The 27,331-nt window shown below is 46.3% G+C and overlaps 1 protein-coding gene across 3 annotated transcripts in view; it reads right to left on the bottom strand.

The window, feature by feature from the left end:
• Positions 1–27,331, bottom strand: part of COBL (cordon-bleu WH2 repeat protein) — a 280,931-nt gene that overhangs the window by 164,813 nt on the left and 88,787 nt on the right. For 2 of the 3 annotated variants that reach the window (XM_057733148.1, XM_057733149.1), the window contains exons 2-4: positions 16,294–16,497; positions 6,971–7,181; positions 4,114–4,342 (exon numbers count right to left, since the gene is read on the bottom strand). In XM_057733148.1, coding sequence (XP_057589131.1) covers positions 4,114–4,342; positions 6,971–7,181; positions 16,294–16,497 — 644 coding nt within the window. Of the gene's footprint in view, positions 1–1,997; positions 2,043–4,113; positions 4,343–6,970; positions 7,182–16,293; positions 16,498–27,331 lie in introns of all 3 variants that reach the window. The other variant, XM_057733147.1, reaches the window with a different exon arrangement.

Raw genomic sequence — 27,331 nt, 5'->3', positions numbered from 1 at the left:
ATGGCACGGAAACATGCACATTTGTAAGTGACGGTCCCCATCATGGGGGTTGTAAAAGAACAATCGCAATATCTCTGATTCACCTTCCCTGCTGCCCTCAGCCTGACAATATCCCTAAATCAAATCACTCAGAACGGATAAAGCCTTCATATATATGAGTTTTCTGCTCAAAACTATCTATTCATGGTGCTTCTTTTTTCTAATTGAAGTATAGCTGATTTAAAATGTTGTGTTAGTTTCAGGTGTATAGTGCAGTGTTATTTTATATATATATATATTATATATATATATACACACACATATATACATATAGATAGAAACAGATATATAGATATAGTGACATATACTTTTTCAGATTCTTTTCCATTATAGGTTACTACAAGATGTTGAGTAGAGTTCCCTGTGCTATACAGCAGGTCCTTGCTGGTTATCTATTTTGTATATAGTAGTACGTGTCTCTGTTAGTCCTAAGCTCCTCATCTATTCCTTCCCCACCTTCCCCTTTGGTAACCTTAAGTTTGTTTTCTATGTCTGCGAGTCTGTTTCTGTTTTGTAGATGTTCATTTGTATCATTTTTCTTTAGATTCCACACATAAGTGATATCACATGGTATTTGTTTTTTTCTGTCTGACTTACTTCACATAATGCGATCATCTCTAAGTCCATCCATGTTGCTGCAAATGACATGATTTCATTCTTTTTTATGGCTGAGTAATATTCCATTGTATATATGTACCACGTCTTCTTTATCCACTCATCTGTTGATGGATGTTTAGGTTGTTTCTGCATCTTGTCTATGGCAAATAGTGCTGCTATGAACATTGGGGTCATGTATCTTTTTGAATTACAGTTTTCTCTGGGTATATGCCCAGGAGTGGGATTGCTGGATCATATGGTAGCTCTATTTTTAGTTTTTTGAAGAACCTCCGTACTGTTCTCCATAGTGGCTGTACCAGTTTACATTCCCACCAACAGGGTAGGAGGGTTCCTTTTTCTCCACACCCTCTCCAGCATTTGTTGTTATTTGCAGACTTTTTAATGATGACCATTCTGACTGGTGTGAGGTGGTACCTCATCGTAGTTTTGATTTGCATTTCTCTAATATTTAGTGATATTGAGCATCTTTTCATGTGCCTGTTGGCCATCTGTATGTCTTCTTTGGAGAAACGTCTATGATACTTCTTAAAAGAGAGTCCCTCTGTTTGTAACATTCATCTGCACCGTACGATGGAGAACATAAGACAAGAAACATGAAGGGTGGCCACTGTCAGACACGACACCTGGACTGTGGTTCCAAAAAAAAGCCCAGGGTTTTTTGCATTATTTTTTCTAGAAACAAAGTTTATTGTTAAACACTTTAACAACCATGGGCAGAAATTTCTGTAAAATACGAACACGCGTGATTTTAATGACCCTCATGGAGTGTGTGTGTGTATAGTCCAAAAGATTTATATAAATCCCAATATATACGTGTATGCATACATGTCTGTGGAAATATGTGTATGCACATATATATATATTATGTATAATACATATGTATATATAAAAGTTATAAGAAATAAATGCAAAATCTGACTAATCATTTACACATTTGTCTATGACAGAAAAGATCAGATTTCCCAATCCACACTGCCCCAAATTCTGCAGCAGGCAGGATGGGCCCTGAGGGCAGGTAAGCACAGGTAAGAAGGACATGGGGCCTCTCCTGCATGGCCCACTTCTGCTCTGCCCTGAAGTTCTGTGTTCATAAAGGGCCCATTTTCTACAACAACCCTCTCCACTTCTCACCAATCAGAACCACACAGCAAATTCTCACACGAGGGACACTGTTCTCTTCACCAACCAGGGAGGCAAGAGGTCCATCCACAACCTCAGTCCATCCTAGCCAGATGCCCCCAGAGGTGCTGCCCTACATCCCTTCAGGTCACTCCGTGCATCAGCCCAGCCCAGAGCCATGCAAGGTGCAGCCTGGCAGGGCAGCGCTAGGTTCACAGTACCTCGGCAGCTCAGGGAAGGCTCCGACTGCGTTTTGGTCAGAAGAACTGGAAAAGGCAGGCAACAGAGAGTGAAGACAAGCTTCTCGACCCGCAGCAGCACCTGGCGAGGCCTCGGTCCCCCGCAGGAGAAGGCCAAGTGCAAAGCAGGCCTGCACCCCTGGCCTTGGTCCCCTGGAATCCCGCAGCTGCACAGCTGCTAAGCACCATCTGGGAAGCAGGTGGCAGCAGAGGCTTCTGCTTTCTCCAGCTGCCACAGCCTGGAATTCCAGAGCAGGGCGGGCCTCTGCCTGTGGCATATCTCCTGTCAGTGGCTTCACCCTTCCCCAAGCAGCTGCTGGCTGGGAGGGGGTGTGACCCAAGAGGGGCAAAGGAGAGGACTCCTCATGGACAAAAATGTTCTCTTCTCTACTCAGATGTCTGACAGTCAGTAGGATGGCATGGAGGCAGGGATGATAATCAAATATATCACAGCCCACACCACACATTATGGTCCAGATGAAAGGGATGTAGGCCCCAGGCAGAGCAGGTCCCTGCCATGCCAGGTGATGCTCCTTTATTTTCTGGGAAGGCTCCTGGGGCCCCAGGGCGAGGGTCTCTGGGAGGGTGCCTGAGGCAGCGCAGAGGGGGACTCGGGGGCTGGGGGGCAGCTATTTCTCTGTGTGCGGCAACGTGTCTTGCCCTGTGTGGGGATCAGAAGAGGGGGCTCCAGACTTGGGGCAGTTTCCCGTCTCTGCCTCATCCGTGTCCGCAGAAGACCACGGGCTTGCTGGGCTCACTCTTTAATGCAGAGATGGGTTTCATATGCTTTTCCCAGGTATTAGGTTCTACAGCAACCTTTCAAGATATATCCGGGTGACTAGCACATAACGGAAATGGTTGTTTGCAGAAGACTTTTCCTTCCACATGCTTAAATGTGGGGCAGTTTTTCTTTCCTTGTCTCTCCTTCTCTTATTCTGTCTTGCCAAATGAAAGCTCTGTCTCCAAATAGCCCCAGAAACCATTTAAATAGGGCTGAGATAACCAGAGAGACGCACCCATGACATCCAGGTCCATGTAGCAGGTGGTGAGAATCGTCGTCTGTGTTTTCAAAAGATAGTGGATAAAACACAAGATGCACTACTCTCAAATGCCAGGACACTTTTTTTTGAAGGAATAAATAGTCTATGCCCTTACACACGATTGAGGTAAAACCCTTTCTTGAATGTCAGATGAGACCTGGGGTCCAAAACCTTCAGGAGGAGATTTTGGGGAAGGGGAGGTTCCACTCTGACCATTACAATAAATTTGGTAATAAGAAAATACAGATTTTTTTAATTGGGAAAATTTTTTTAAAACTGTGGAAAAACATGAAACCTTGAATAGGTATATGTTTTAAAAGCCCAATCTGGTCAATATTTGAGAAATTAAAAGGCAACAGATATCAAGCAAGCTCATTAAAACAGACACTTTTGTGAAGTTCATTTTAATAATTCTAAACTCAAGGAATAGTAAAATTTTTTTTTTTTTTAGTCTGACAGTTGTTTAAATACAGTCAACCCTTGTGTCAATCAGGGAAATGTCCTTACACAACACAGTCTTTGTACCAACTTTGGCCTCAAGCTGCTACTCAAGCCAGAGGCTCTAACTAACCATGACCTCAGGCTGGTACCAAATTCACGGTAAGAGAAGGATGGAGAGGAAGCATCCTGTGTTGTCTCCAGGGACTGAACTGCATTTGGGCAGGTTTAGGGAATAGCTACCTGCGTTTGGCCACTAGTTTCGATTAAGAGCAACGTTTGAGACTTGGGAGTATTTAATGGCAACTGAAAAGGAAATCCAGGAGAATATGGTTCACACGTGGTTTCTCAGTTCTTTTAGAGCAGAAGCCCCAGTATTCTCACCTTTCCCCTTTTTACGTATCTTATGAAACCTCACAGGAGACAAGGGGTAATGGGCATGTTCAGGGCTGGGGGAAAGAGGTATAATTACAGTTTATGTATTTTATTTCCTGCCCACTCCCGCTCTGGTTTGGACAAAATCGGAGATGCCTGCAAACGCCGGTCCCCATCGCGCTGAGCTACAGCGCATGCGCAGAGAGCCGGCGGCTCTGCGTCTGAGACTCCCGCGGTGGCCTCACCTCTCTTGTTGTCCCAGGCGTAGAGCTCCTTTATCCCCAGCTCGTTCAGGGACTTGGAGAGCTCTAACTCCTCGCCAGCCACGTTGTCCCTGAGGAGCACCACGTGCTCCGGGCTGACTTCGCACTTGGCGCAGATGACCGGGAGGATGCTTTGCAGGGGTACCTCGGGGCTCACGCGCACCACCGCCTTCTGCGTGCGCAGGTAGTTCACCACCAGGCGCACCGTCTTCTGGAAAACAGAGCAGGCAGGATTCCATGAGCGCGTCTTCCCACAGCTGTGTTTATACTAGAATGGCGCAGGGCAGCTTTTGTGAAGATCGGGTCTTTCTTCCAAAATTCAGTGGGTGGTGGGGGAAAGGGCACACTGAATAGGAAGAGTAAATGCCTGAAACAATAAATTTACCTTCCAGTCTCCTTTGCTAATGAACAGACTGCCAGGACATGGGGAAATGGACAGCAGTGAGGGTCTCAATTTGGAATCTAATGCACACACTGTCTTTCAAGGATTCTAAACAGACCTAAATACAAGGCACTAATACATTTTCTAAAGGGAAATGGTTTGGAACTCTTGTGAACAATTCAATTTAAAGGAAAAAAAAACCTCACAAAACATCAAATTTTTGTTTAAGAAGCCAAAATACCAGACTTCCTAGGTGGCGCAGTGGTTAAGAATCCTCCTGCCAATGCAGGGGACCCAGGTTCAAGCCATGCTCTGGGAAGACCCCACATGCCTTGAAGCAACTAAGCCCGTGTGCCACAACTATTGAGCCTGTGCTCTAGAGCCCGTGAGCCACAACTATTGAGTCCATGTGCCACAACTATTGAAGCTCCCACGCCTAGAGCCCATGCTTCGCAACAAGAAAAGCCACTACAATGAGGAGCCTGCGCACCACAATGAAGAGTAGCCTCCATTCGCAGCAACTAGAGAAAGCCCATGTGCAGCAACGAAGACCCAATGCAGCCAATAAATAAAATAATAATTTTATTTAAAAAAAGCCAAAATACCCATGTAAACATATTATCTATTATCATATATTAATAAGTGAATTAATATTCATATATATACACTACGCCCATGTATTTTAAGCTAGAAAAGTATAACATAGGCTAGACATACAAATATAATAGGCATATAGTAATAGACATCAGAATCAGGAAGAAAACAATCAATCTGACTAAAGCTCCTTGTACATGTCTACAGATAAATGACCCATCAAAGACGTAATAGGCTGAAGTTTCATGCAGTCAACTTCTGTTTGGTCTTCACCGATCACCCACATTGTTCTAAAATCCTGGGGACTGGACACAGTAAATGTGTGTTGAATTAAAAAACTGATTGAGATTTATCTCACACTCCTTTCCAGTCTGAGTGCAGGGTTTGATGAATTTTTAGGAGGAAAGATGGAACCACGGATCTTTTCCATGCTAAACCTGGGCTCATCTGTAGCTGGGGTTCAGGAAGGCAAGAAAAGTTGCAGAATATAAAACAGGTTTATTTCCTTGAACACTGATTTTAATTAAAGAATTAAGGAAAACTCAAGAGTATAAATGGTACTAATTAAAAGTTATTAACCACCCAAACCTAGAGGACATGACCTGTTGGCCAAATTACCATGTTTAAAAATAGCAGATAGTCCAATAATCTAAAAGAATGAAATAGCATTGCTTTTAATTGGAGATAAAAGATCCATAACAAAGCCTTATTAAAAAGTACAATAAACAGCTGGAGTTACCTTTAATCAATACACAAGAGCCTGAAATCTATGCATAAAATATTGTCCAATTGCAATATTTCTTTTTTTTAAAGAATTTTATTGAGATATAATTGACATACAATAAACTGCATATATTTACAGTGTACAGCTTGATATTTTTTCTTATTAGTAATGTATATATGGCAATCCCAACTGCAGTATTTCTGACATCATTTTTGCAAAAGGGAACTGCCTTCTGTTTCCTCTCTCTAAGAGTATGTTCGAATCTCCTACATATTCTGACCTCTGTGGAAGGCCTCCAGAACTCAATTAGAACCTTTAGGATTAGTCCAATAGGGCAGACCTTGGCTACTTGTGGTTATTTCAATTAAAATTCAGAAATGAAAAGTTGGGGCTCCCCTGGTGGCGCAGTTGTTAAGAATCTGCCTGCCAATGCAGGGGACATGGGTTCAATCCCTGGTCCCGGAAGATCCCACATGCCTTGGAGCAACTAGGTCCGTGTGCCACAGCTACTGAGCCTGTGCTCTAGAGCCCATGAGTCACAACTATTGAGCCCGTGTGCCACAACTACTGAAGCTTGTGCACCTACAGCCCATGCTCCAGCTCAAGAAAAGCCCCCGCAATGAGAAGCCTGCAAACCGCAACAAAGAGTAGCCCCTGCTCACTGCAACTAGAGAAAGCCCGTGTGCAGCAATGAAGACCCAATGCAGCCAATAAATACATACATAAATAAATACATTTATAATAAAAAAAATAAATGAAAAGTTGTTTTTTGATCACACTAACTGCATTTCACATGCTCAGCAGCTACATATAATCAGTGGCTGTCACCTTGCGGAGTGCAGAGTTAGAGACCATTTCTATCTTTGCAGAAAGTTCTGCCCTAGATTGGTTCCTTTTCTTTGGTATCTAAAGAAGCAATGCTACACAGTGAACCTTACTCAATGCTGTAAATCTTGGTTTCCTAAAACAAACTCAGTTTAGTGCCTAACTTTGCCCACCGTGAAAGTGGAAACCTCAACCACAGCGTGTGTTACTTAGATGGGAGGGGCTCCACTGCCCACTCCTAGCAGGTCTAGCAGCTCGGGTCGCAAGGAACTTCATATGTCCTTACATGACAAAGGGTTCCTGGTGCTACTGACCTCAGGCATCTTGGAGGGGCCAGCCTTAACCTTCGCTTCGGGAACTTTTTCTTTCAGAAATACCGTGTGCACATTCAGGGTCCCAACCAAAGTATTTGGCTTGAAATTCAAAGGCTGTTGGGTTTCTGAAGACCGGATCTCCAGGGCGTGGTTGGACGGATTCAGGTGGTTCTGAAGGCAAAGTTCAACCAGTAGGTCCATCATTGCGTGGCTGGAAGAGAGAAAAAAATCAAGGTCATGGGGAATGTTTGCACTCTCCCTTCTGCCAGCTGAGCAGGGTGAGGACAAACAAACCAGTGGATGAATGAGCAAACTGGTCGTCCTTATGAAGAGAGAAAACAGCCTCTCGTTAATTTCTCTTCACGACTGTACAGCAATATCTTCACATGTTCAACGCTAATAAACAACACTACCGAAAGCGCCATCAAAATCCGAATAGCTGAGAAAATAGTTACATTTCTAGTGAAGCCCATGGGTATGTTGACATGAACCCTAAAAGGTCAGCACAAATGATCTTAACTTCTGGACACAAGGCGTTAAATTTTCAGTTATTCACAAATATAGTGTATCTTAAACACTGAAATTTTAAGTTGAAGAAGACAATAGCTTTCTTTTTAGCTAAAAGTATACTTTTTAAAGATAAAAAATGAAGAAAATTACCTTATCTGAATTTTTATAATTTCTAAATTTTAAAATTGTTGATAATTTTTATAAATTGTATAATGATCTTCCGTCCCAGATCATTACTTACTAAGGGAGCCAAAAAACAATTCAGATTGTCCCAAAGAATGGGAAATTTCATCTCCATCATTTACATTCACCTGGTAGAATGTTTTTATATTTCAAGCTGACCTCTCTTTTCCTACACATTTCCTGAGCAGGGGCACATAAACCTCTCACAAAAGTGTAGGTCCTTTCCTCTGATCTACTTCTTAATCAGGAACTGGCATGGCAATAATTTCAGGTCATAGTGATGCTTTCCAGGTGTCTGGCGCTCAGGGATGTGCAAACCTGGGACTCACGGTGCAGCTGTAAAGGCACAGGTGCCAGCTGCCAGCTGCCATCCATTTGTCACTCACTTTGAGGGCTGTGAACTGCGGGGGCCCTGATACCGAACCCTGAAACCACAGGCAAAGCTGCAAAGTGCCCTATTTCCCATTCACTTGCTAAAAGTATCAATAATGCTCACAACATTTCAAACCCATCTCCATGACAATACTTACCCTTGCCTGCTATCCAGGAAGCAATTAGGTAACAGCCTATGTCTTAACCAGGGGACCCTGGAATCACCTAGGACGTTTAGGAGACTCAGCGCCCCGCTGGCTCCCTGGGGCTCTGAAAGGACACTGGGTGGGGCCAGGGCAGCACTAAGCCTCACAAGGGCCACGTGGGCGGGTGCACTGGCTACTGACACTGTCAGCTCCGATTCCCTCAGCTGCAGGATAAAAACCATCTTTCTCTCTACCACAAGCTTAGTGCGTCAAAACAGGGAGCGACATCACGGAAGACTCCAAGACACGAAAGCCCACGAAAAAGCCTCAGCATAGAAAAGAGACTTCTAAGGATGCTAAAATAATGACCTATTACTTGTTACCACATACTATGTTTCTGCGATGGCCCAGAGCCATTCTGTGCAGGTCACACTTCTTGCGCATCCTCACCAAGCCTGGAGGGTAAGGACCAGTATCCCCGGGTTTCCATAAGGGGGTGGAGCTGGGGTTGGGACCCTGGTCCCATACAATGCTGACTGTCACTCTCCCTCTCTTATCTCCACGCGCAGTCTACTGCCACCAAGTAAAGCAATATGTGTAAATTCTCAGAGCTTTGAATTAATCTTAGAACATAAGCCAGGAAGAACACCAAAGTGACTGATGTAACCTTCTGTTACTCTAATCCACGAATTGGTAACATGTTTGAAACATCGAATTTGACCTTCTTAAAGGGAGCAGGCCAGCTCTGGGGCTGGAGGTGTTTTTTCTCCATCGCAGAGAATAAACTCTTCTTGCCATGACAGAAGCTGGGACTTATCCTCGCGTGAACTTGCAGAGGAGTGATGTAGTATTTCGTTCCTGCCCAGATAAAGAATTGGGTGCCCAGATCTCTGCCCTGTGTGTGGAATGGATTCCCTGCACAATTGGCAAATCTGTACCCACCTTGCTGCCCCCACTCTTCCGTGACGCTAACATAGGACGCGGCTCTGCCCAAAGAGCTCTTTAATGATGAAGCTGCAGTGATGTTTTCAACACATGAGGGTGGAAGCATTTCTCAACAAAATGCTGTGGGGGGAGGGGGCGGTTGATGGCCAAGGGAGGGAAAGAATTTCCAAGCAGAAAATCCTATGTGCTGGAGGCCTCTCCCCTCAAATTTACTATGAGATTTGGGGAAGGGGGGAGCAGTAATGAAAACAAAGGCAAAAACGAAAAACAAAACCCACTGTGAGACCGTGATAGTAAAAGTCAACACCGTACCCATCATGGCATGTGCTTCAACTGTTCAACGAGCACAGAGGCCATTGCCACTTCAGCCAAGAGGACAGCATCCCTTCCCGGGGCTGGAACCCAGGTCTGCACAGAGGGTTTCTGCAGGGAAGTACGGAGGTTTGGGGCGTGAGAGGAGCTCAGGCTTCAAGAGCCATTTGTTCTGCAGGCATCTCTCTGTGGCTCTTAGACACCACGTCCTAATGCAGACTGACCTGGGCCGCATTTAAGAAGCTAGATACACAGCACACGTCCAAACACGAGGACATGGGTCCAAAAACATGAGCTCATCTTGCGTTTGCTGCAGGGCTTCCCACTCGAGTGACTCCTCCCCAAGACCATTTAAAGCACAGTCTGATTTACTCCTTTCCAGCACACGCTTTTCTGGACAGTGTCCTCAGAAAATGGGGTGGGAGTAGGGTGGTCTTTCTGCCACTTCCATTGCACCATGGAAGCAGATACTGGCTGGCATTTTAAGTCACCAGGCTCCAAACAGCCAGCTGGTCCTTTCAAGGCCTTTGGTACTACTGGAAAAAGTCTCCCAGAGGAAGAGGAATTTGCAGCACATTGGCAGTGCCCAGGAGCGGTCATGGAGGGACCGAGCTGCTGCCTGGTCCCCGCAGGTTTGGATTCACCAGACCTCAGCCTGCAGGGGATGAGAACGTCCAGCCAGGCGTCCCTGCGTGCCCTCCACAGGGCGTCGGCAGGTCCGAGGGCCACGGGGCCACAGGAGAGGACTTTCCGGAGATAGAAGGAGACTGCCTGGTTACTCCTGCACACTCACGTCACCTCCTGAGCAGGGCTCCCCTCGGTGACTCCCACCTGAGGACCAGCACTGCCTCTGATCCTCCGGCCCTTTGATGAGGGGCCAGGCATCTTTCCCCCGCAATCCCGTGCAGAGTGGTTTAACGAAGGGACTCAAGAGGCATCCTAGCACCATCCTCACCACTGCTCAACCTGCCTCTTAGCCCTGGTTTCCTCCTCAGTGAGGGCATAAGGATTGTCCATCCACCGGTGAGAGTCTTAAGTCACTCAGTGAGCACAGTGCCAGGCATGCGGTGAATGTGACGTGTTTGCTGCATAAATGAATGAAATGGATTCTGTCTTTTCTGTTTGGGGGGTTGTATGTGGTGAGACGTCTTCCCTGGCTCAGGGCAGAGAGCCCCTGTCTGGATGTGGTTGAACTCCAGCCTACTCTCAGTAAGTACCAAGATGTACTCTTTTAAAGTAGCACCCTTGAGGGATTGCCGGATAAAGTTTCCACAGCCTTACATAGAAGAACACCAGGCAATTAGACACTCAGTGTCATAAGAAGAGTCAGGTGAATTATAGAAACTGACTAGGTCGTCATCTCCAAGGACCCCAAGCACACTCCCTGGTCTTGCTGGTCACCCTGTATGACTGATGCTATGGACAAAATCGTGTCCCCCCACGGTGACACTGATCCCCTAATTCCCTATGTAACTGTATCTGGACATGGGGGCTCTAAGGACACAATTAGGGTTAAATGAAGTCATAAAGGTGGGCATTAATCTGATAGGATTTGTGTCCCTAGAAGAAGGGACACCAGAGAGCTCGCTCTCCCTGCAAACCCACCAAGAGGAGGTAGTGTGAGCACAGAGCAGGACGGTGGCCACCTATGACTGAGAAGAGGCCTCAGAATGAAATCACCTGCCGCCACCTTGACCTTGGGCTTCCAGCCTCCGGATTGTGGAGTACATATCTGTTGTTCAGGCTGCCCGTCTTTGGTATTTGTACGGCTGCCTGAACTAAGACAAAGACAGACACCATTATCAGGGTCTCTGCCTCCCTCTCTGACATCCCAAGCCCCAAGTTCAAGGGAAGAGGACTGGTTCTCCCAAACCATAGTAATGGAGGTGGGTGGGTAATGACACAGATCTTTGGGGGTTCTCTCCATTGCGCCTCAAATATCCTTTTCCTTCCAGCTTTTAATCTCTGTTCCCTGAACGAATTTTAAGTGCTCCCAATCTAGAGATGAAAATTATTTTTCAGCATTTGTTGTGGTCTCTATTTTTAAATTTAGGAATTTTGAGTAGAATTTTTCTAATCCTTTCTTTAAAAAGACATTACAAATATGTAGAGATTTCCAAAAAAATGTTTTGTGTGAGTTGGTGGTTTCAATAAGAAAAACCTGGTCTTCTTTCATATGTGGGTCTTTTTGAGATCCTGGCTGACAGCTGGGCAGAGCAATGAAAAGCTTGTGTCAGCACTTCACCTCCCCAAACACAGAGGGCATGTGGGGGCACCAGATGACAGCGAGCATGGGAGTCAGAGAAGCCAAGTCCCATTTCCATCAGGCTGGGCCAATGGATGGACCTGTTCCTTCTCCGAGGGAGGGCACGTCCACCTAAATCACAAAGCTGGCCTTGGCCGGGCTGCTGGGGCCCACCAAGCTGCTTACACTACCTACAACCTCCTCCAGGTGCCATCAGGCTGGCGAGACCCTGGGCTCACTCTCTCAGACTCCATGCTCATCCGGGTACATAGACACTAGCAGAGACATGCCATGCACGGCAGTGGGGCTTCTCAAAGTCTAACGTGTGTTCCAAAAGTTCAGGTGTGTTAAAGCCCAGATCACTGGTCCCACCCCAGGGTTTCTGACTCACTAGGTCTAGGCTGGGAATTTGCATTTCTCACAAGATACAAGGGGATGCAGCCTGTCTTGGTCTGAGGCCACACTGAAAACCACTGCATCCTCAGTACTCATGAAATGAGCACTGAGTATCCAGACGATGACTGGATAAAAAGGTGTCACAGTGTCAAGTGTACAAATCACAGGAAGGTCACTACTTCCAGATACAATGTTAAAACAAGCGACCTGTGTGCACTGTTACATCACAGCCTGGTTGAACAGGCCTAGTGTCTTGTGCAGGACCAAGGGCAAGACTCTGGAGGTGTAACACAGTCAGAGCAGGTCCAGTCAGGCAGCTTCACCTGGCAACACAGAAGCAGGATATGGTGGGGCCTGCCCAGAGCAGGTCTATCGGTCAGAGGCAGGACTCTAGGATTGAGGCTGGGGTCACCAGCAAGAATCTAGTTTTATGGCCACTTAGGTCCTGAGCCCATCACGTGAGGCATGCAGCAGCAAGATGACCAGGGCTGCCTGCACCTCAAGGACAAATCAGAAGCCTGGTCTTCAGGACGATGGAGCCAAATCTGAGAGTTGGTCACACTCTCACCAAACCTAAATGTCACTGGGGGCCAGGCAGCTGCCCCAGACTGCAGGGGATCTGAGTATGTGACAGAGGGAGAGAGGTGGTTATGCCAACTGGAGGGATGTGCTTCTCCAAAGGCATTCAGCTTGTAAAACTGTTTACAAGACATTGCTGGTTGGAACACCTTGACCTGGAGAGAGATTTCAGAGGCTGGAAGCCTGACGGTTATCCTGGCCGCACAGGATACCGTGAGCAGTTACCTTGACAGGTGTGGACAGACCATCTCAACAAGGGGTGCATTCTGGTTTGGTTCTGACCATGGAAACTTGTGTTTTTCTTAACTCCAACCTCAGCACCTTTGACCTTTATCTTGGAGATCATCTGACTTGAGAATCTAGAGCCTCCTGTATCCAGGTCACACAGGAGCAGGTCCTTTCTATGTGCTTCTCACTTGGCAGGTAAGTCAACCAGGCCTTGGGGCCTCGCTGAAGCCTCAAGCCACCTTTCTCTGTAGGGGACATGGCCAGCACCTTGATGGGCGGGTGATGGAGGACAGACCAGGGTAGGGCTCGCTCACCCCCTCCCTCCGCTTCATCTCACAACAGGTGAGCTCTCTCCAGAAGGGATGCCGAGGACGATACCTGTGCTATGATAGTCCCGTACTGTTTTATAAGGCCCAGGACCTGCAAATCCATGCACGGTTGTAAACTTGGCTATTATAAAGGGGCTCTGAGAGCCCACAGGCAGAATGGCAGCACTGAGTGTTGAGATTTCCTCTATTCTGGGAAGGAAATGCTTACCTTCTCCTCTCCTGGGCCCCTTGGACAAGTATGCCAATTGGACATGAGTTAATTTACCACATCAGAATGACACTGCCCCAAATCTCAAATGCTTGATGCCATTTATGAAGCTCCCTTTTGGCGAAGGGCACTGTCTCTTCAAAGACCTTCTCTTTACTTGTCCCCCAATTAAAGTGATGCGACCAGCAGCCTCCTTGCAGTGGCCCTGAGCAGTGCTGGTAGCACTGTTCCTAAAAGGACACCAGAGCATCTTCCTTAAGAAAGTTCCAGAACACTGTTCCCATGTCTCATCTAAGAGCAGACTGAGACTTTGACTTATGTTTCTAAATCCAAAGGAAACTTTAAAAAGAGAGAAAGAGAGAAAAATCATTGTTATATGCACAATGGAATCATCAGACTCCAAGTACTAATGTGTTTTCCTTGTGGGAATCTTTCCTGTCTGGAAATAGCATGGTTAAGGTGCTGACTAAATTATAAATGACTTGCTTATCCTGCAAAAAGGTAGGCATGTTCTCTGATAAAATGGAAGAGAGAAATCACACTCATAAACGATTAGTAGATCTGGTTTCAGCAAGGGTCAGGAATGTGACTTTGGCCCACTCTTGTATTATTAAAGAGTAGGACACACAAAACCAATTCCCAAAGCAAGAAGCTGCAGCATCAGCAAGTTACTGTACCGCGAAGGGAGCCCACAGGCTGCTGCAGGCAACCTTGGGGAAGGGATGAGTATTTACCACTTAGAAAAGAGAAACGTATTTTCATACTTCATCTCTGCGGCTGAACCTATCCTCATAGCTGCACTGCAAAGTGGCACAGTGATCAATTCTACTTTGGAAGGAAAAAAAAAAAGTAAAGATAAAACTGGAAGAATGTGTTCAGTTTGAAAACATTTTTCAAAATAATATTTTTAATTTAAAAGTGGGCATTCTCTCTCTCTTTATGCATTTGCAAAAGCAGACCTGTGTGTTAAGACATGACCTGTTAGTCCATTTTCTTAAAAAAATATGTAAGTAGACTGACAGAAGTCATGGTTTCACAAGTGTGTACTTATCTACAAACTTATCAAGTTGTACACATTAAATATGGACTGTTTCATATGTTAATAATACTTCAAAAATTTAAAAAAATGTCACTAGAAATTGGCCCAAAAATATAAGAACGGTGAGTAAACCATAATAGAGTCACAGATAAAATTACACACATCTATTATAGTTGTTTGTAAACCTTTGATAATATGGCCTGTTTCTCAGGTTCAAGTGGGAAAGTGTAATTAGAACAACGATGACTCTGTAAAACAAGAAACACAGACACTCTAGAAACCTGATCTCTCTTGCGTGAACCCTGCCCACAGGAGCTTCCTTGGGTGCTAGGCCACAGGGATCCAATGGAGGTTTTAACTTTTAGCTCTGGAGACCTTCTGCTGGGGCGGGGGGTGGGGGGGGCGGGTGGTGGGGAGGTTAGGGGCCACCAGGGAGAAGCGTGCCTTGCGGTTCCCTGGTGGTACCACTTTGGAAAGCTGTTTTGCATCGCCTCTTAGAGTTGACGATGTTGTATCCTAGGTACATATTGAGGCCTGGAGCAATGTTCCTCAAGTTTTTGTACACACAGCCCATAAAATAATTTAAAAAAATTATTTAAACCCCTTTGTCCAGTAAATCATCACCTGGAATTTTCCTTATCAAATTTAAATAGTTGCAAAGGATGTAATTTCAGGTAGACTCAGAATACTAATATTTCAACATAAAACTGTTGTAGCACTCTTTTCAATGTATCTATGAGAATGAAAAACACCCAGACTGGTGTAATTTCCACAATTATCCATTTATAAAATACTTAGGCCAGCACTTTTTTTTTTCAAGCTCTTTATTGGAAAATAATTGGTTTACACTCTTGTACCAGCTTTTGAGGTAGGCCAGTACTTTTTAAAGATTCAAATATTTTATATCACTTCCTATCTTCCTTGCTGTCCTAGAAACATGACTCCCATTCCCTCCTGTCTTAGAATTACACAAAAATATTTTTATGCTTGAGTGTTTTTATAATTGATCACCCTATCATATTCTGCCCAATAAAATGTCTAAACATTTAAATGGAATTCTTTCCTGTGATTTTGTTAAATTTTTTTTTTATTATAGATTGAGTTAATAGCAGTAGTATAGAATTGCTCAAACAATATAATTATGATCTATGATAAATATCAAACATCAAATTAGAAATTCTATCAGTAGTAAAACCCTTCGTACCCTGAGTGGGAGTATTATCAATGCTCCCATCCTGCCTCTTGTAAGTAACATGGGAAGAAGGACCAGCACATGACCTTGGCCGCAGACACATTCACAGGCAGATCAGATCTAAATAAAGATTCGGGTGGGAATCGAGGGTCTGGAAATTAATTCCCTTCAATGTCAGCTCCATGGGTCGGATTTTATTCCTTGATCTAAACTTGCATTGTTTCCATTTGGAAAATGGATAACCGACCATGCTTACACCTCCGCAGGTCATCCCATAGGTGGGCCTGAGAATGGTCATTTGGGGGGCTGCCTCCTGGCTGTGCAAATTCAGAGCCAACAGTGCCGGCCCCGACTTTGGTGGTGGTCACCTACTTGCAGGTGTCTAGGGGCCTAAGACCCCCCTTCTTCCTGAGCCCACCTCTAGCAGGAGTGAGCTTCTGTCCTAAGGATCAGGGTGAGTGTGGCGGGCCAGCTGGCATGCAGCCGAGCCGGGTGAGACACGGCAGGCTGCTACCAGGCCCAGATTTACACCCCGAGGACCTGGTCCCGCCAGGCACAGGGGGATGCGGCCACTCCTCAGGTCTCAGTGGATCTGCAAACTGGACGGTGGAGCCCTCCCCACTGTGCCCGGGCCCTTACCTCCCGTTGACCACACTCCTCTTCTCCAGCCCACTGGGCAGCACCACTGTGATGGCCACCACCCCACTGTCCAGCGTCTCCTTCCTGCTGAGCAGGTTCTGCGGGGGCCTGGGGGATGCGTCATGGGGAGGACTCTGTCTGCTGTGCATGTTGGGGGTGGCGGGCTTCCCTGGAGGCGGGGGAGCGCGAGCCTTCATCTTCCTCCTTGAAAGGTAACAACAGGAAAGACTGAATGGGTGGCAGCTTCCAAAGCAAAGTTACTAAATCACCTGTCAACAGCCAGCAGCTCCTAAGGACCCTTCCTCCTGCCTGTCCAGTCTTATAAGTATTTAAAGTTTTATGAGTTGCATGAACTTATAAAAATCCATATATTACAGCAAGGACCAGTACTATATAGAACAGGGAAGTATAGTCAATAATTTGTAATAACCTAAAACAGAACAGAATCTGAAAAACGGTGTGTGTGTGTGTGTGTGTGTGTGTGTGTGTCTGTAACTGAATCACTTTGCTGTACACCTGAAACATTGTAAATTAACTATACTTCAATAAAAAAATATATTGGCACTCTTCAAGGCTAAGCGAAAATGGACAACTAAGAAAAGTAGAAGTCATTTCTTTTAAGTTGAAGAACAGTTGATTTACAATGTTGTGTTGATTTCTGCTGTACAGAAAAGTGATTCAGTTATACACATATATTCTTTTTCATATTCTTTTCTATTATGGTCTATCACAGGATATTGAATATAGTTCCCTGTGCTCTACAGTAGGATCTTGTTGTTTATCCATTTTATATATAAAAGCTTACACCTGCTAACCCCAACCTCCCACTCCACCCCTCCCCTGACGCCCTTCCCCTTGGCAACCACCAATCTGTTCCCTATGGAGGAGGCATTTTCGAAAGCAAGTGTTCCTGCAAAGAAACAGCTTAAAATGTGTTCCCCTCCTGGAAGTGGGCTGGTGTGGCAGGATTTGCTTGGATCACTCCTTTCTGAACCACTGAGTGGGTCACAAATCCCAGCTACTGAAGGAGACTGCACCGCTGGTCTGCATCACTCTAGCTGAAGTCGCTGCCCAGCTCTTGATCCACGACCAGCTGAGGATCCAGAGTCCACGGGGCCACGATACTGAGGATGTGATGGGACTACACCAAGACGTACTAAATGGGCCAGCAAGTCCATCAGACGGACACCCACAGCCACACGCTCTGTGGACGGAGCTGGCAGTTTGGTGGCAGGGACTTACGAGTATATTTTAACACACCACCTCCTCCCTCTCTGTATTCACCTTATTTCTGACTGTGCTTCGAATTCTCATTTCACCTTGCAGATTTCTAAATACCTGACAACGAATCACTCACTCTGACGAACATTTTTAGAAATTCTTGTCTCCTCCAGATGATTCAGGGAAGGCAACTCACCTTACTTTGTGTAGGGGTTTTATTTTACATTTGGGGACACAGGTGTTTTACATACAAGTACATATACATATATGTATATATATGTGTATGTATATATGTACATATATACATGTACACATTTACTTATATATGAGAATCTTATTTTACATAGGCCCTGGGTGTTATATAATAAGAACTGGCATTTACTCAGCATCAGGACCTATTCTAATAATGCCCTTAGGAACTTCACTTCATTCAAAGTATTTTGCAGCTGAGAACACAGTGTCAGCGAGATTTCAGCTCCCCTGAAGCCCGGAGCAGGGATGTCTGATTCCCAGGGCCTCGCCCCTCCACACCTGCCCTCCTCCAGACAGAGGAGCCACAAAGAAGCCACGTGAGCCCACAACATTTAACTTCTCCTGCAGAGCAATGTGCTTGGGGCACTCTGGCCCAAAGCATCAGACATCAGAATTCCATTTCTAGAAATTTATCCTAAAGAAACAACCCCACAAGAATGCATTGTGGGAGATTCAAAGACACTCAGTACAACACAATTTATAATGGTAAACGAATGTAAGATATTCTAACCACAGTTCAAAAAGAGAGACGTTCAATAAATGATGGTACTAAAACAATGTTATACCAATATCGATTAAATACAATTTAAACGTGTATAATTTGATGTTCCAAAATGCTCAATACAGACACTTTAGAAAAACAAACTCTGAAATATTATTTGTTTTGAGAAATACTGTTTGCAAGAGAAGCAAGCATTATAGCAATGGATCATAAAACAGTCTAGAAAGACAAAGCAAAGAATTAGCAATAATGATCTCTGGTGATAGGTTCCATGACACTTGTTTTACTATTTTCACTTCTATGCATTTCCTGCTTTCTTCTATAATATCACCTCTCTGTGTGTTACTTGTAAAATGAAAGAGGTCATTTAAAAATGGGGAAAAACAGCAAATGGGGTTCAGATAAGGCCTCAAACCACCACTGTTCACGTCACCGGTTAACACAAGACTTAGGAGTGACACCTGGGTCTCATCCTCTACCTTGATAAGTAGATATAAATTAACTCTCTTTTTCTTGTTAAAAACCTTACACCTACGTCATATTTTTAAATAATTTTTATGCTTTATTCTTATCCATTACATACATTTTCCCTTTAAGAAATAAAGATGAGGTAGGAAACAATATATTGCATTGGTCTAAGGAGTGTGTATTATTAATTCATTTATTCCTTACAATAACACTGTGGGGAGGTAGTGCCATTCCTGTTTTGTAGATAAGAAGGAGTATGGGCACACCTTTCTCAGATTACAATTTGGTTTCAAAGCCTGAAGTTTTAACCAGTGCATTCTTCAAACTCTATTAGGAAGACTAGATGTTGGCCCATTTTACAGATGGAAAAGTCAAGGCAGAGAGACAGGTTATGGGGTCCTTCGTTAATCAACTGTAGGTAGGTCTTGGCTAGAAACCCAGTCTCTGAGAAGCCCAGTCTCTGCCATTAACATTACCTCACAGAAGTACTTTCAGAAAAAAAGGTACTTATTTTATCAGTTTTAGGAAATAAATATCTTTTCCAAGTGAGCTATACATTTATTTCTGGATACTAATAAAGCTGGCTTGAACTCCTCCAGAACATGCCAAGTTGAAAAGGAGGCATTTGTTCATTCTGTCAGCACTGCAATGGGGGCAAAAGAGGCAGAAGAAATGTCTGCTGTTTCAGATTTTCCCAAATAAACACTGTCCCCGGGACTTCCCTGATGGTGCAGTGGTTAAGAATCTGCCTGCCAATGCAGGGGATACAGGTTCCATCCCTGGTCTGGGAAGATCCCACATGCCGCGGAGCAACTAAGCCCGTGCGCCAAAATGACTGAGCCCATGTGGTGCAACTACTGAAGCTTGCGGCGCCTAAAGCCTGTGCTCTGCAACAAGAGAAGCTACGGCAGTGAGAAGCCTGTGCACGGCAACGAAGAGTAGTCCCTGCTCATCACAACTAGAGAAAACCCATTGGCAGCAATGAAGATCCAATGCAGCCAAAAATAAATTAAATAAATAAACAGATAAATATTTAAAAAGTGCTGTCTCCCACCACCTAGAGTAAGTCTTTGAATACTGTTTCCAGCCCCCTTCTCCCCACACCTCCTGCTGCCCTCCCAAGCACTTATCAATGACATCTGCACAAATGCAGTCTCTTCCTCCACCACAGCCTCTTGCCACCCCATCCTTCATTCCAGGAACACACACTGAGTGTGACCACGGGGGCCCCTCACCTTCTCACGCCTCACTCTGCACACAGCACTCCCCACCACACAGCAACAAAGCTGCTCCCTGCGGCTGCACCTATGCCCAGGGAGGCTTCTATGGGTCCAGCGCTGTGCCGTGTGTGCATGTGTGACACGTGCACGTGTAAGTTGGCCAACATTGAAAAAATATGATCAAAATGAATTTCTGGTTCTTTTCAAAAAAAATAAAAATCAAAGATCTAATCAGGTCCTGGACACCTTCACAGGAAAACCCAGCTGTGTGCGTCCATCTAGATCCACAGATTTAAGGCCATCACACATCTGTGCCCTGTGGAGCTGCCAGGATCTCCAAACCACAGTGGTACTTGAAAATCAGGGCTCTCCACTGACCCTCAGTCCTGACCCCTCTTTGATCTCCCCTACTTGGCTGGTAACAGAACTTGGGTCCCTGATCCTGGAATCACGAACATCTCCTCTGGCCTTTGCCCACCCACCTGGCTTGGAGGTTTTGCTCCCTTAAAGCGAGAGCTCAAAACCATGTCTCCTGAGAATCCTTCAGGTGCTCTTGACCTCCGGACACACATGGCTGAGCTCAGGGGTCTCGACCTGCCTGTAGAAGCACCTGGGAAGCTTTAAAGGTGTTTACCTCCTACCACAAACCAATCAAATCTGAGTCTCTGAGAGCTGGTTTATGTTAATGATCACAACATCTCTTTAGAACACAGGCTCCTGTCTTAACATGAAAATGACATATGGTTTTAGCTGTGATTTTGTATCATTTGATGAAAGTGATAGAAAAATATACAGTTAATAAATATACTCATAACTTCACGAGTCTGGTTTTCTTTCACAGAATAACACCTGCAGATTTTCAGAAATACATATGGAAAAGCTTCACACCAAAAATGATGTCTGGGTGCAGGTGGATTTGAGGACCTGAAACCCAGCAGGACCCTGTGGGGCTCCTGGGCACAGAAGTCTTTCCATGTCCCCTGTTTCTTGTTTGTACAGAACAGATTCCAGCCTCCATGACCTTCCCTGAGTATCAAAGGGCAGGTTCAAACAGTTGCTAATCAGGGAAGGGAGGGGATGCAGAGACAAGGGAGGGGCAGTCAAGAAACAACAGTGTGGCCTTGGGGCAGGGTCCTGGTTCCCCCTCAAGGGATACACACAACAATGTCTTTAAGCTCTTCTGCAGAAATAAAACCCCCAACAAATGGAAGATATTAGCATTCTTCATTCCAGAGAAGATCTCTTCAAGAGACCACCTGAGGCCAGATGAAAGGAGTGCAGCCCCTGCCCACACCCTGATCTTGTCAGCAACCCCACCCTTGAAGTATTGCTATGAAACTCCTCACCAAATCCTCCCAGGTTGAGACACACAGTTTTGAGGGCATTAGCCCACTGTGGCCCCTTTGCCTGGCAAAGTAATAAAGCTATTCTTTTCTACTTCACCCAAAACTCTGTCTCTGAGATCTGGTTCGGCGCAGGTGCACAGAGACCCAGTGCACAGTTTTCAGCATCCGACCCACTTCAGAAGCTCTGTGAGTGTCCATGCATGTGCAGACCCCAGGCTGGGAAAGCTGCTTGTCGCCAGCCTAGGACCCTGGACGCAGAGGTCCCACCCCCGCTGTGATTAATCTTTTTTTGAGGGACACGAGCATCTCATTTCTTCCACTATTATTTAACATCTCCAGAGGCAGCAGATGTTATACTAAGGCTGTCGGTACTCTCAATATTTAGCACACTGCTCTTCATATCAGTAGGTTTTTAAACATACTTGCTGATGACAACGTTGGCAATGGTGAAGTTATATCCAGTTTCAGCCTACAAGGAACTCAGCAGATTTATAAAATCTTGAGACAACAATGAAATTGAAGAACTCTGCATGGACCGCAGTGGTGGTGTGTCCACCTAAACAGGAGGCCATGAGCAGCCCTGAGGATGTGCAGATTTTTGGAGATGTGAGAGGGAGGAAGGGATGGAAAAACATATGTGGGTTGGCGGGGAGGGGATACTGTAATGCACATCATAGGAGAAGATGTCAAACAGAATTGATGCACTGATTATACTACCAGACAGGGCACCAGAGTGCTGTGGTTTTTCCAAATATACGTTGTCTCTTACTCAGCCATAAAAATGAATGAAATAATGTAATTTGCAGCAACATGGATGGACCTAGAGATTATTATATTGAGTGGAGTAAGTCAGACAAATGAAGACAAATACCATATGATATCACTTACATATGGAATCTAAAAAATAAAGAAAGAAAAAGCCACAATGAACTTATTTCCGAAGCAGAAAGAGACTCACAGACCAAGAAAACAAACTTATGGTTACCAACGGGGAAAGGGGGAGGGAGGGATAAATTAGGAGGCTGGGATTAACATATTTACACTACTATATATAAAACACAAACAACAAGGATCTACCGTATTGCACAGAAAACTAAATATTTTGTAATAACCTATCTATAAGGTAAAAAATCTGAAAAAGAATATATATATGTATATATTCATATATATAACTGAATCACTATACTGTATACCTGGAACTAACATGATATTGTAAATCAACTGTACTTCAATAAAAAAAATAAAAAAGTAATTTGTCACATCTGACCCTCACTGTGTAAAGGATATCTCCAGCTCTCATTTTACAGGTGGGCGAACTATGCTCAGACAGGTTCTAAACAAATAGGTATCCCACAAATATTTGGGACAAATATTTAGGCAAAAAGTAATTTGCCTAAACTACTTTTTTCAAGATCACCAAGAGAGAGGTCAGGACCAGAGGGTGGTTTCTTGTCTGTTTTGTCTGGAGGAAGGGCCCAGCTCCTGCAGGAAGTAGGTCCCAGGTGGGGATGCTACCCAGGACGCAGATGATCCCATAGCCAGCAGGGTCCCTGAGGACTTGGGAGGAGACGTTAGGAGTAAGATGAGGGAGGCGGTGTCCAGGGAAACATCAGGGGAGAAGCAAGGCTGGAGGCAGCAGAAACAGCTCCAGGTTCACAGCACAAGGGCTGAAGTGGATGACAGGCAGGGTGCAGAGAGGATGCTGGGACAGAGATGCTGTGAGGAAGAGGATGGGCTCCGGGGGTGGGAGGATGATGCATGTCACTCGGACTCCAGCATGAGGCTCCACGCAGGCCAACAGAGGACACATCCTGGGAGATGGCCAGCAATCAGCTTTAAATGAAGACATCTCTCAGGACACTCTGGGGCCCTTGCTCTCAGACCCAGTACCTCTACGGTTCCAGCCACCGAAAAGCCCTGGAAATGATGTTAGTACGTGCAATCTGTGGGGTGATGGGTCTGTAGATTAGGATGGGGTGCAGAGGAGGGATGAGGCCACCTGGAACTCAGTCCTAGCCTGAACCAGGGCACCTCCCGGTCTCAGGTGAGCAGGCTGATCCCTGTCCTCTGTTTCCTCTCAGTCCTGTGTAACTGGCCCTCACACCTGGACACAGGGACTGACCTGGCTCTGAGGCCACACCTGGACTCAGCAGAAAACAACATTTCTCAGGTGGTCCTGTATGTTCATCTAGATCTGTGTTATTTCAGGTGAGTCTTTCCTTCCTGGACCTCAGTTTCCAGGTGAAAACTGGAAGCTGGATGGTAGGGAGTTTCCAGTTCTAATATACTAAATCACAGAAAAATATAAACCCAAACTACCATTATTATATTACATTAAATTAAGCTGTAGTCAGGATTAGGATAGCCACTATTAAAAAAAAAACACAGAAAATAAGTAATGGCAAGGATGGGGAGAAATCAGGAGCTTTGTGCACTGATGGTGGGAATGTAAATTGGTGCAGCCACTATGGAGAACAGTATGGAGGTTCCTCAAAAAATTAAAAATAGAGTTACCATATGATCCTGCAATTCCACTCCCGGGTATATAACCCAAAGAATCAAAAAGATACTTGTACACCCACGTTCAGAGCCAACAGGTGGAAACAACCCAAGAGTCTATCAACAGATGAAGGGATAAACAAAATGAGGGAAATATAGATTATGGAATATTATTCAGCCTTGGAAAGGAAGCAAATTCTCACAACTGCTAAAAGATGGATGAACCTTGAGGACATTCAGCCAAGTGAAAAAGCTGGTCACAGATGGACAAATACTGCATGATTCCACTTATAGGAGGTACGTAGGGCAGTCAAGTTCAGAGAGACAGAAAATAGAAGGGTGGTTATCGGGGCTGGGGGTGGGGGGGGGATAGGTACATTTGTCTGATGGGTTTGACAGAGTTTTTGTCTAACAGAGTTCCAGTTTGGCGAATGGTTTCAGATGAATGTATTTAACATTACTGAACTGTATGCTTAAACATGGTCAAAAATGGTAAATTTTGTCATGTGATTTTATCACAATTTAATCATAATCATTGCCTCCTAATAAAATTAAATTTTCATTCTAATAAAATTAAATTTCATCCTAATAAAATTAACTTTTCATCCTAGCAATCTGATCAGCTTGTACTGGTAAGTCTTAGTGCCAGGGCTCTCTCCTGCTTTGGGGCCCTTCAGTCTCTCCCTATCATGTCCCTCTGCCCCCGAGAAGCTTCTCTGGCTGAGCATGCTGGGGGACAAGGCAGAAGATGCAGGACGTGATGGGGCAGAGGCTCACGGGGCCCTTTAGAGGAGAGGGAAGGAAAGGGAGAGGCTGGATTGGCCCAGGGGAGGGAGCCCTGTGGGGAGCAGGGCCCAAAGGCATGCAGGGTGCCAGGAAGGAGGGGAGAGTGGCAAGACCTCTCTGCTGCCCCCCATTGAATCCTTCTCCATCCCAGGAGCATCACCACACCCCAGGCTTCTGTGTTCAAGGGTGGAACCATGGGCCAGTTCAAGAGCAGAAGCTGCCAGGTGCACGGACACCCCTACCCCACCACAGGCTCCCCTGACCACGAGCAGCATCTCCACATAACACGGTCACAGCACTACCGGCTTCCTTTGCCCAGGAGGGACCACTGTTCTTCCCACGGCCCCGAGTAACCTTCACTTGGTCCGGGGAAGCCGAGGAGCTGCCCAGCAGGTAGCTCTTCCCTGGAAGGTCTGTGCAGGTGCTGGGTAGCTAGGGCTACCTGAGTCTAGGAGCGCAAGGTCATCATAGGGCCGGGTTTCTGCCCCAGTTAGAGGACACATCCGGAGCCAGGACCCAGGGCCTGTCCCCTCCTGGTCACACCCCGGGAAGCTCTTCAGGACAGGAGTCACTGGGAAAGCACCACGCCTTCCTTCTGCTCCCTCCAGGGGAAGCAGACAGAACTGCCCTGGCAGGAAGGACCTAGCAGATGAAAAAATAAAATGAAAACACAAACATTTCTGGCATCTCAACAGTCATGCATCTCACAACCATCATGTAAAAACGTTTCTGGCATCTCTAAAGTAATCCATCAGAGCTCCATATGGTTTTATCTTAAAACCATCACATGGCTATGGCCAAATGTCAGGCCATGTCTGCTAGCACCCACATCAGTGGGGGCGCTACCAGCCAGTTGCTATGCCTAGAGCCCTTCAACGTGAAGCAGGATGCAGGGATGCTGCCTGAAAGCCAGACTGTGCAAGACGGTGTGGGTTGTGCATCTGACACTGTCTGGGCTCAGTGAGTGCAAATCCCAGGGCCGGGTCCAGGCAGCTGAACTAAAACCTAACTCCACAGGCTATAGCCGGTGCCCAGCCAGGCTGGGGGAGCCTGGGCGGGCAGGGCTGCAGCCTGAGAAGAGAAAGTCCACACAGCTCTCCACTTCCCTGAGCAGAGTCCAAGGGCGCTCTGCTCTACGTGTTACGACCCACAGGTGCTGATGCTGACGCCAGCTCTGCTGCGCAACAAGCCTGCAGGATCCCTGCCCCGTCTACCACGCTGGCAGCCAGGCAGGAGGCAGGGGAAGAGCATCTCCTAAAAGGGAATTTCAAAGAGAAACCAGGCACACCCGCACCTCCTGGTCCTGATCCGCCCGGCCCGCCAGGCAAGCTCTGGCTCAATGGGTCTGTTTACGCTGCAGGCAGAAGGGAGTCGCCGTTGCCTCCCGAGAGCCTTCCCAAGCAGAAGTTTGCTTCCTCTTAGAGGAGTCAGAAAGTTGGACTGGAGCTGTCCTGGTTCTCAGGGTCAGGTCACTTGTGGGGTCACCTTGATCCTCCTCCAGCAGCTGGATGAGGCCTCTGCTCAGCCCCAGAGGCCACCAGGCGCTTCCCATGAGAGTCAGCGTAGGAGCCCCCCACTCCGCCCCCGCTCCGGGGTGCTGGCCATACTGCCCTGCCCAGCCTCCCGAATCTGACTCTGTGCTGAGTCACCTCTCGGTGAGGTGAGCCATGGGTGCAGCAAAGGACGCAGTGATCTGGCATCCCAGGTTTGGAGGAAGCATCAAAGAAAGTGGGGCAGGAATAACAGGATTTTAACAATGGGACCACCACACATTACTTTGCACACTTAGATTTAACTTCTCCCATGAGCAATGCCATGCGTGTCTGGGAAGACAGTCATCCACTAAACAAATATTTTTTTGGCCCCACCGCGTCTCAGGACCATCCTAAGATCGAGGATCACGGTTGTAAGTCACCCTCCACAGGATCACAGTCCCCAAGGGAGGACGTCAGCTCACGTGACACAGAAAGAAGGATGGTAGAACCACGAGGGCAAGGAAGGTGGGAAGTGCCCCTCCAAGATTGGAAAGGGCTCTCGATTTAGGCTGAGTTCACCAAGTTTCAGGAAACAGTTTGTGGGCGCTGACATGAAAAATCAGACAGAAGTGGCAAGGACAAGGGTGGGCCTGAGGCCATCCCCTGCAGGGATGGTCATGCTGACGGCACCGAGATGCGGAAGGGCTTGGGGTGTGGGGCTGTGTCAGGAAGGCTGGCCTGTGGTGAGGCAGTGGGATGGGCACAGGCTGGGTTAGGGAGGACGCTGGGCTGCAGCTGGGGAGGACTAGGAATTTCCTATCAACCACGAGGACCAAAACGGGCTCTGCTCACAAGGTGCGTGACTCATACATGCACACAACCACATGTGCATGCACACACACATGCACGCAAACACATGGACAGCTCTGGAAGGCAGGTTCACAAACAAGTGCAAATTTAAGGCAGCTGACCACCAGACCCAAAGGAGAAATCCCACCGTCACGAGAAACAACAAGAGAGGGGGAGGGGTTAGAAAGAATCAGGGGCAGAAAGATCTACGTGAGCAGGGCTGCAGGAAGGTCAGAGCATGTTCTCAGAACAGTTCCACCCAGGTGATGCTTCCGAGTGCCTGGTGTCAACACCCTGGCCAAGATGAGGGCCAGGGTGCCGGCCTCCCCGGTGGAAACACACCTAAAGGGTGAGGTGTGCAGACAGCCCCAGAGGAGACATGCTCCCCTACATCCCACCCTACAGGGGAGCCCGTCCTGT

The sequence above is a fragment of the Hippopotamus amphibius genome, chromosome 4 (assembly GCF_030028045.1).
Source record: "Hippopotamus amphibius kiboko isolate mHipAmp2 chromosome 4, mHipAmp2.hap2, whole genome shotgun sequence".
Lineage (NCBI taxonomy): Eukaryota > Metazoa > Chordata > Mammalia > Artiodactyla > Hippopotamidae > Hippopotamus > Hippopotamus amphibius.
This window is presented reverse-complemented; position numbering and strand designations above follow the sequence as displayed.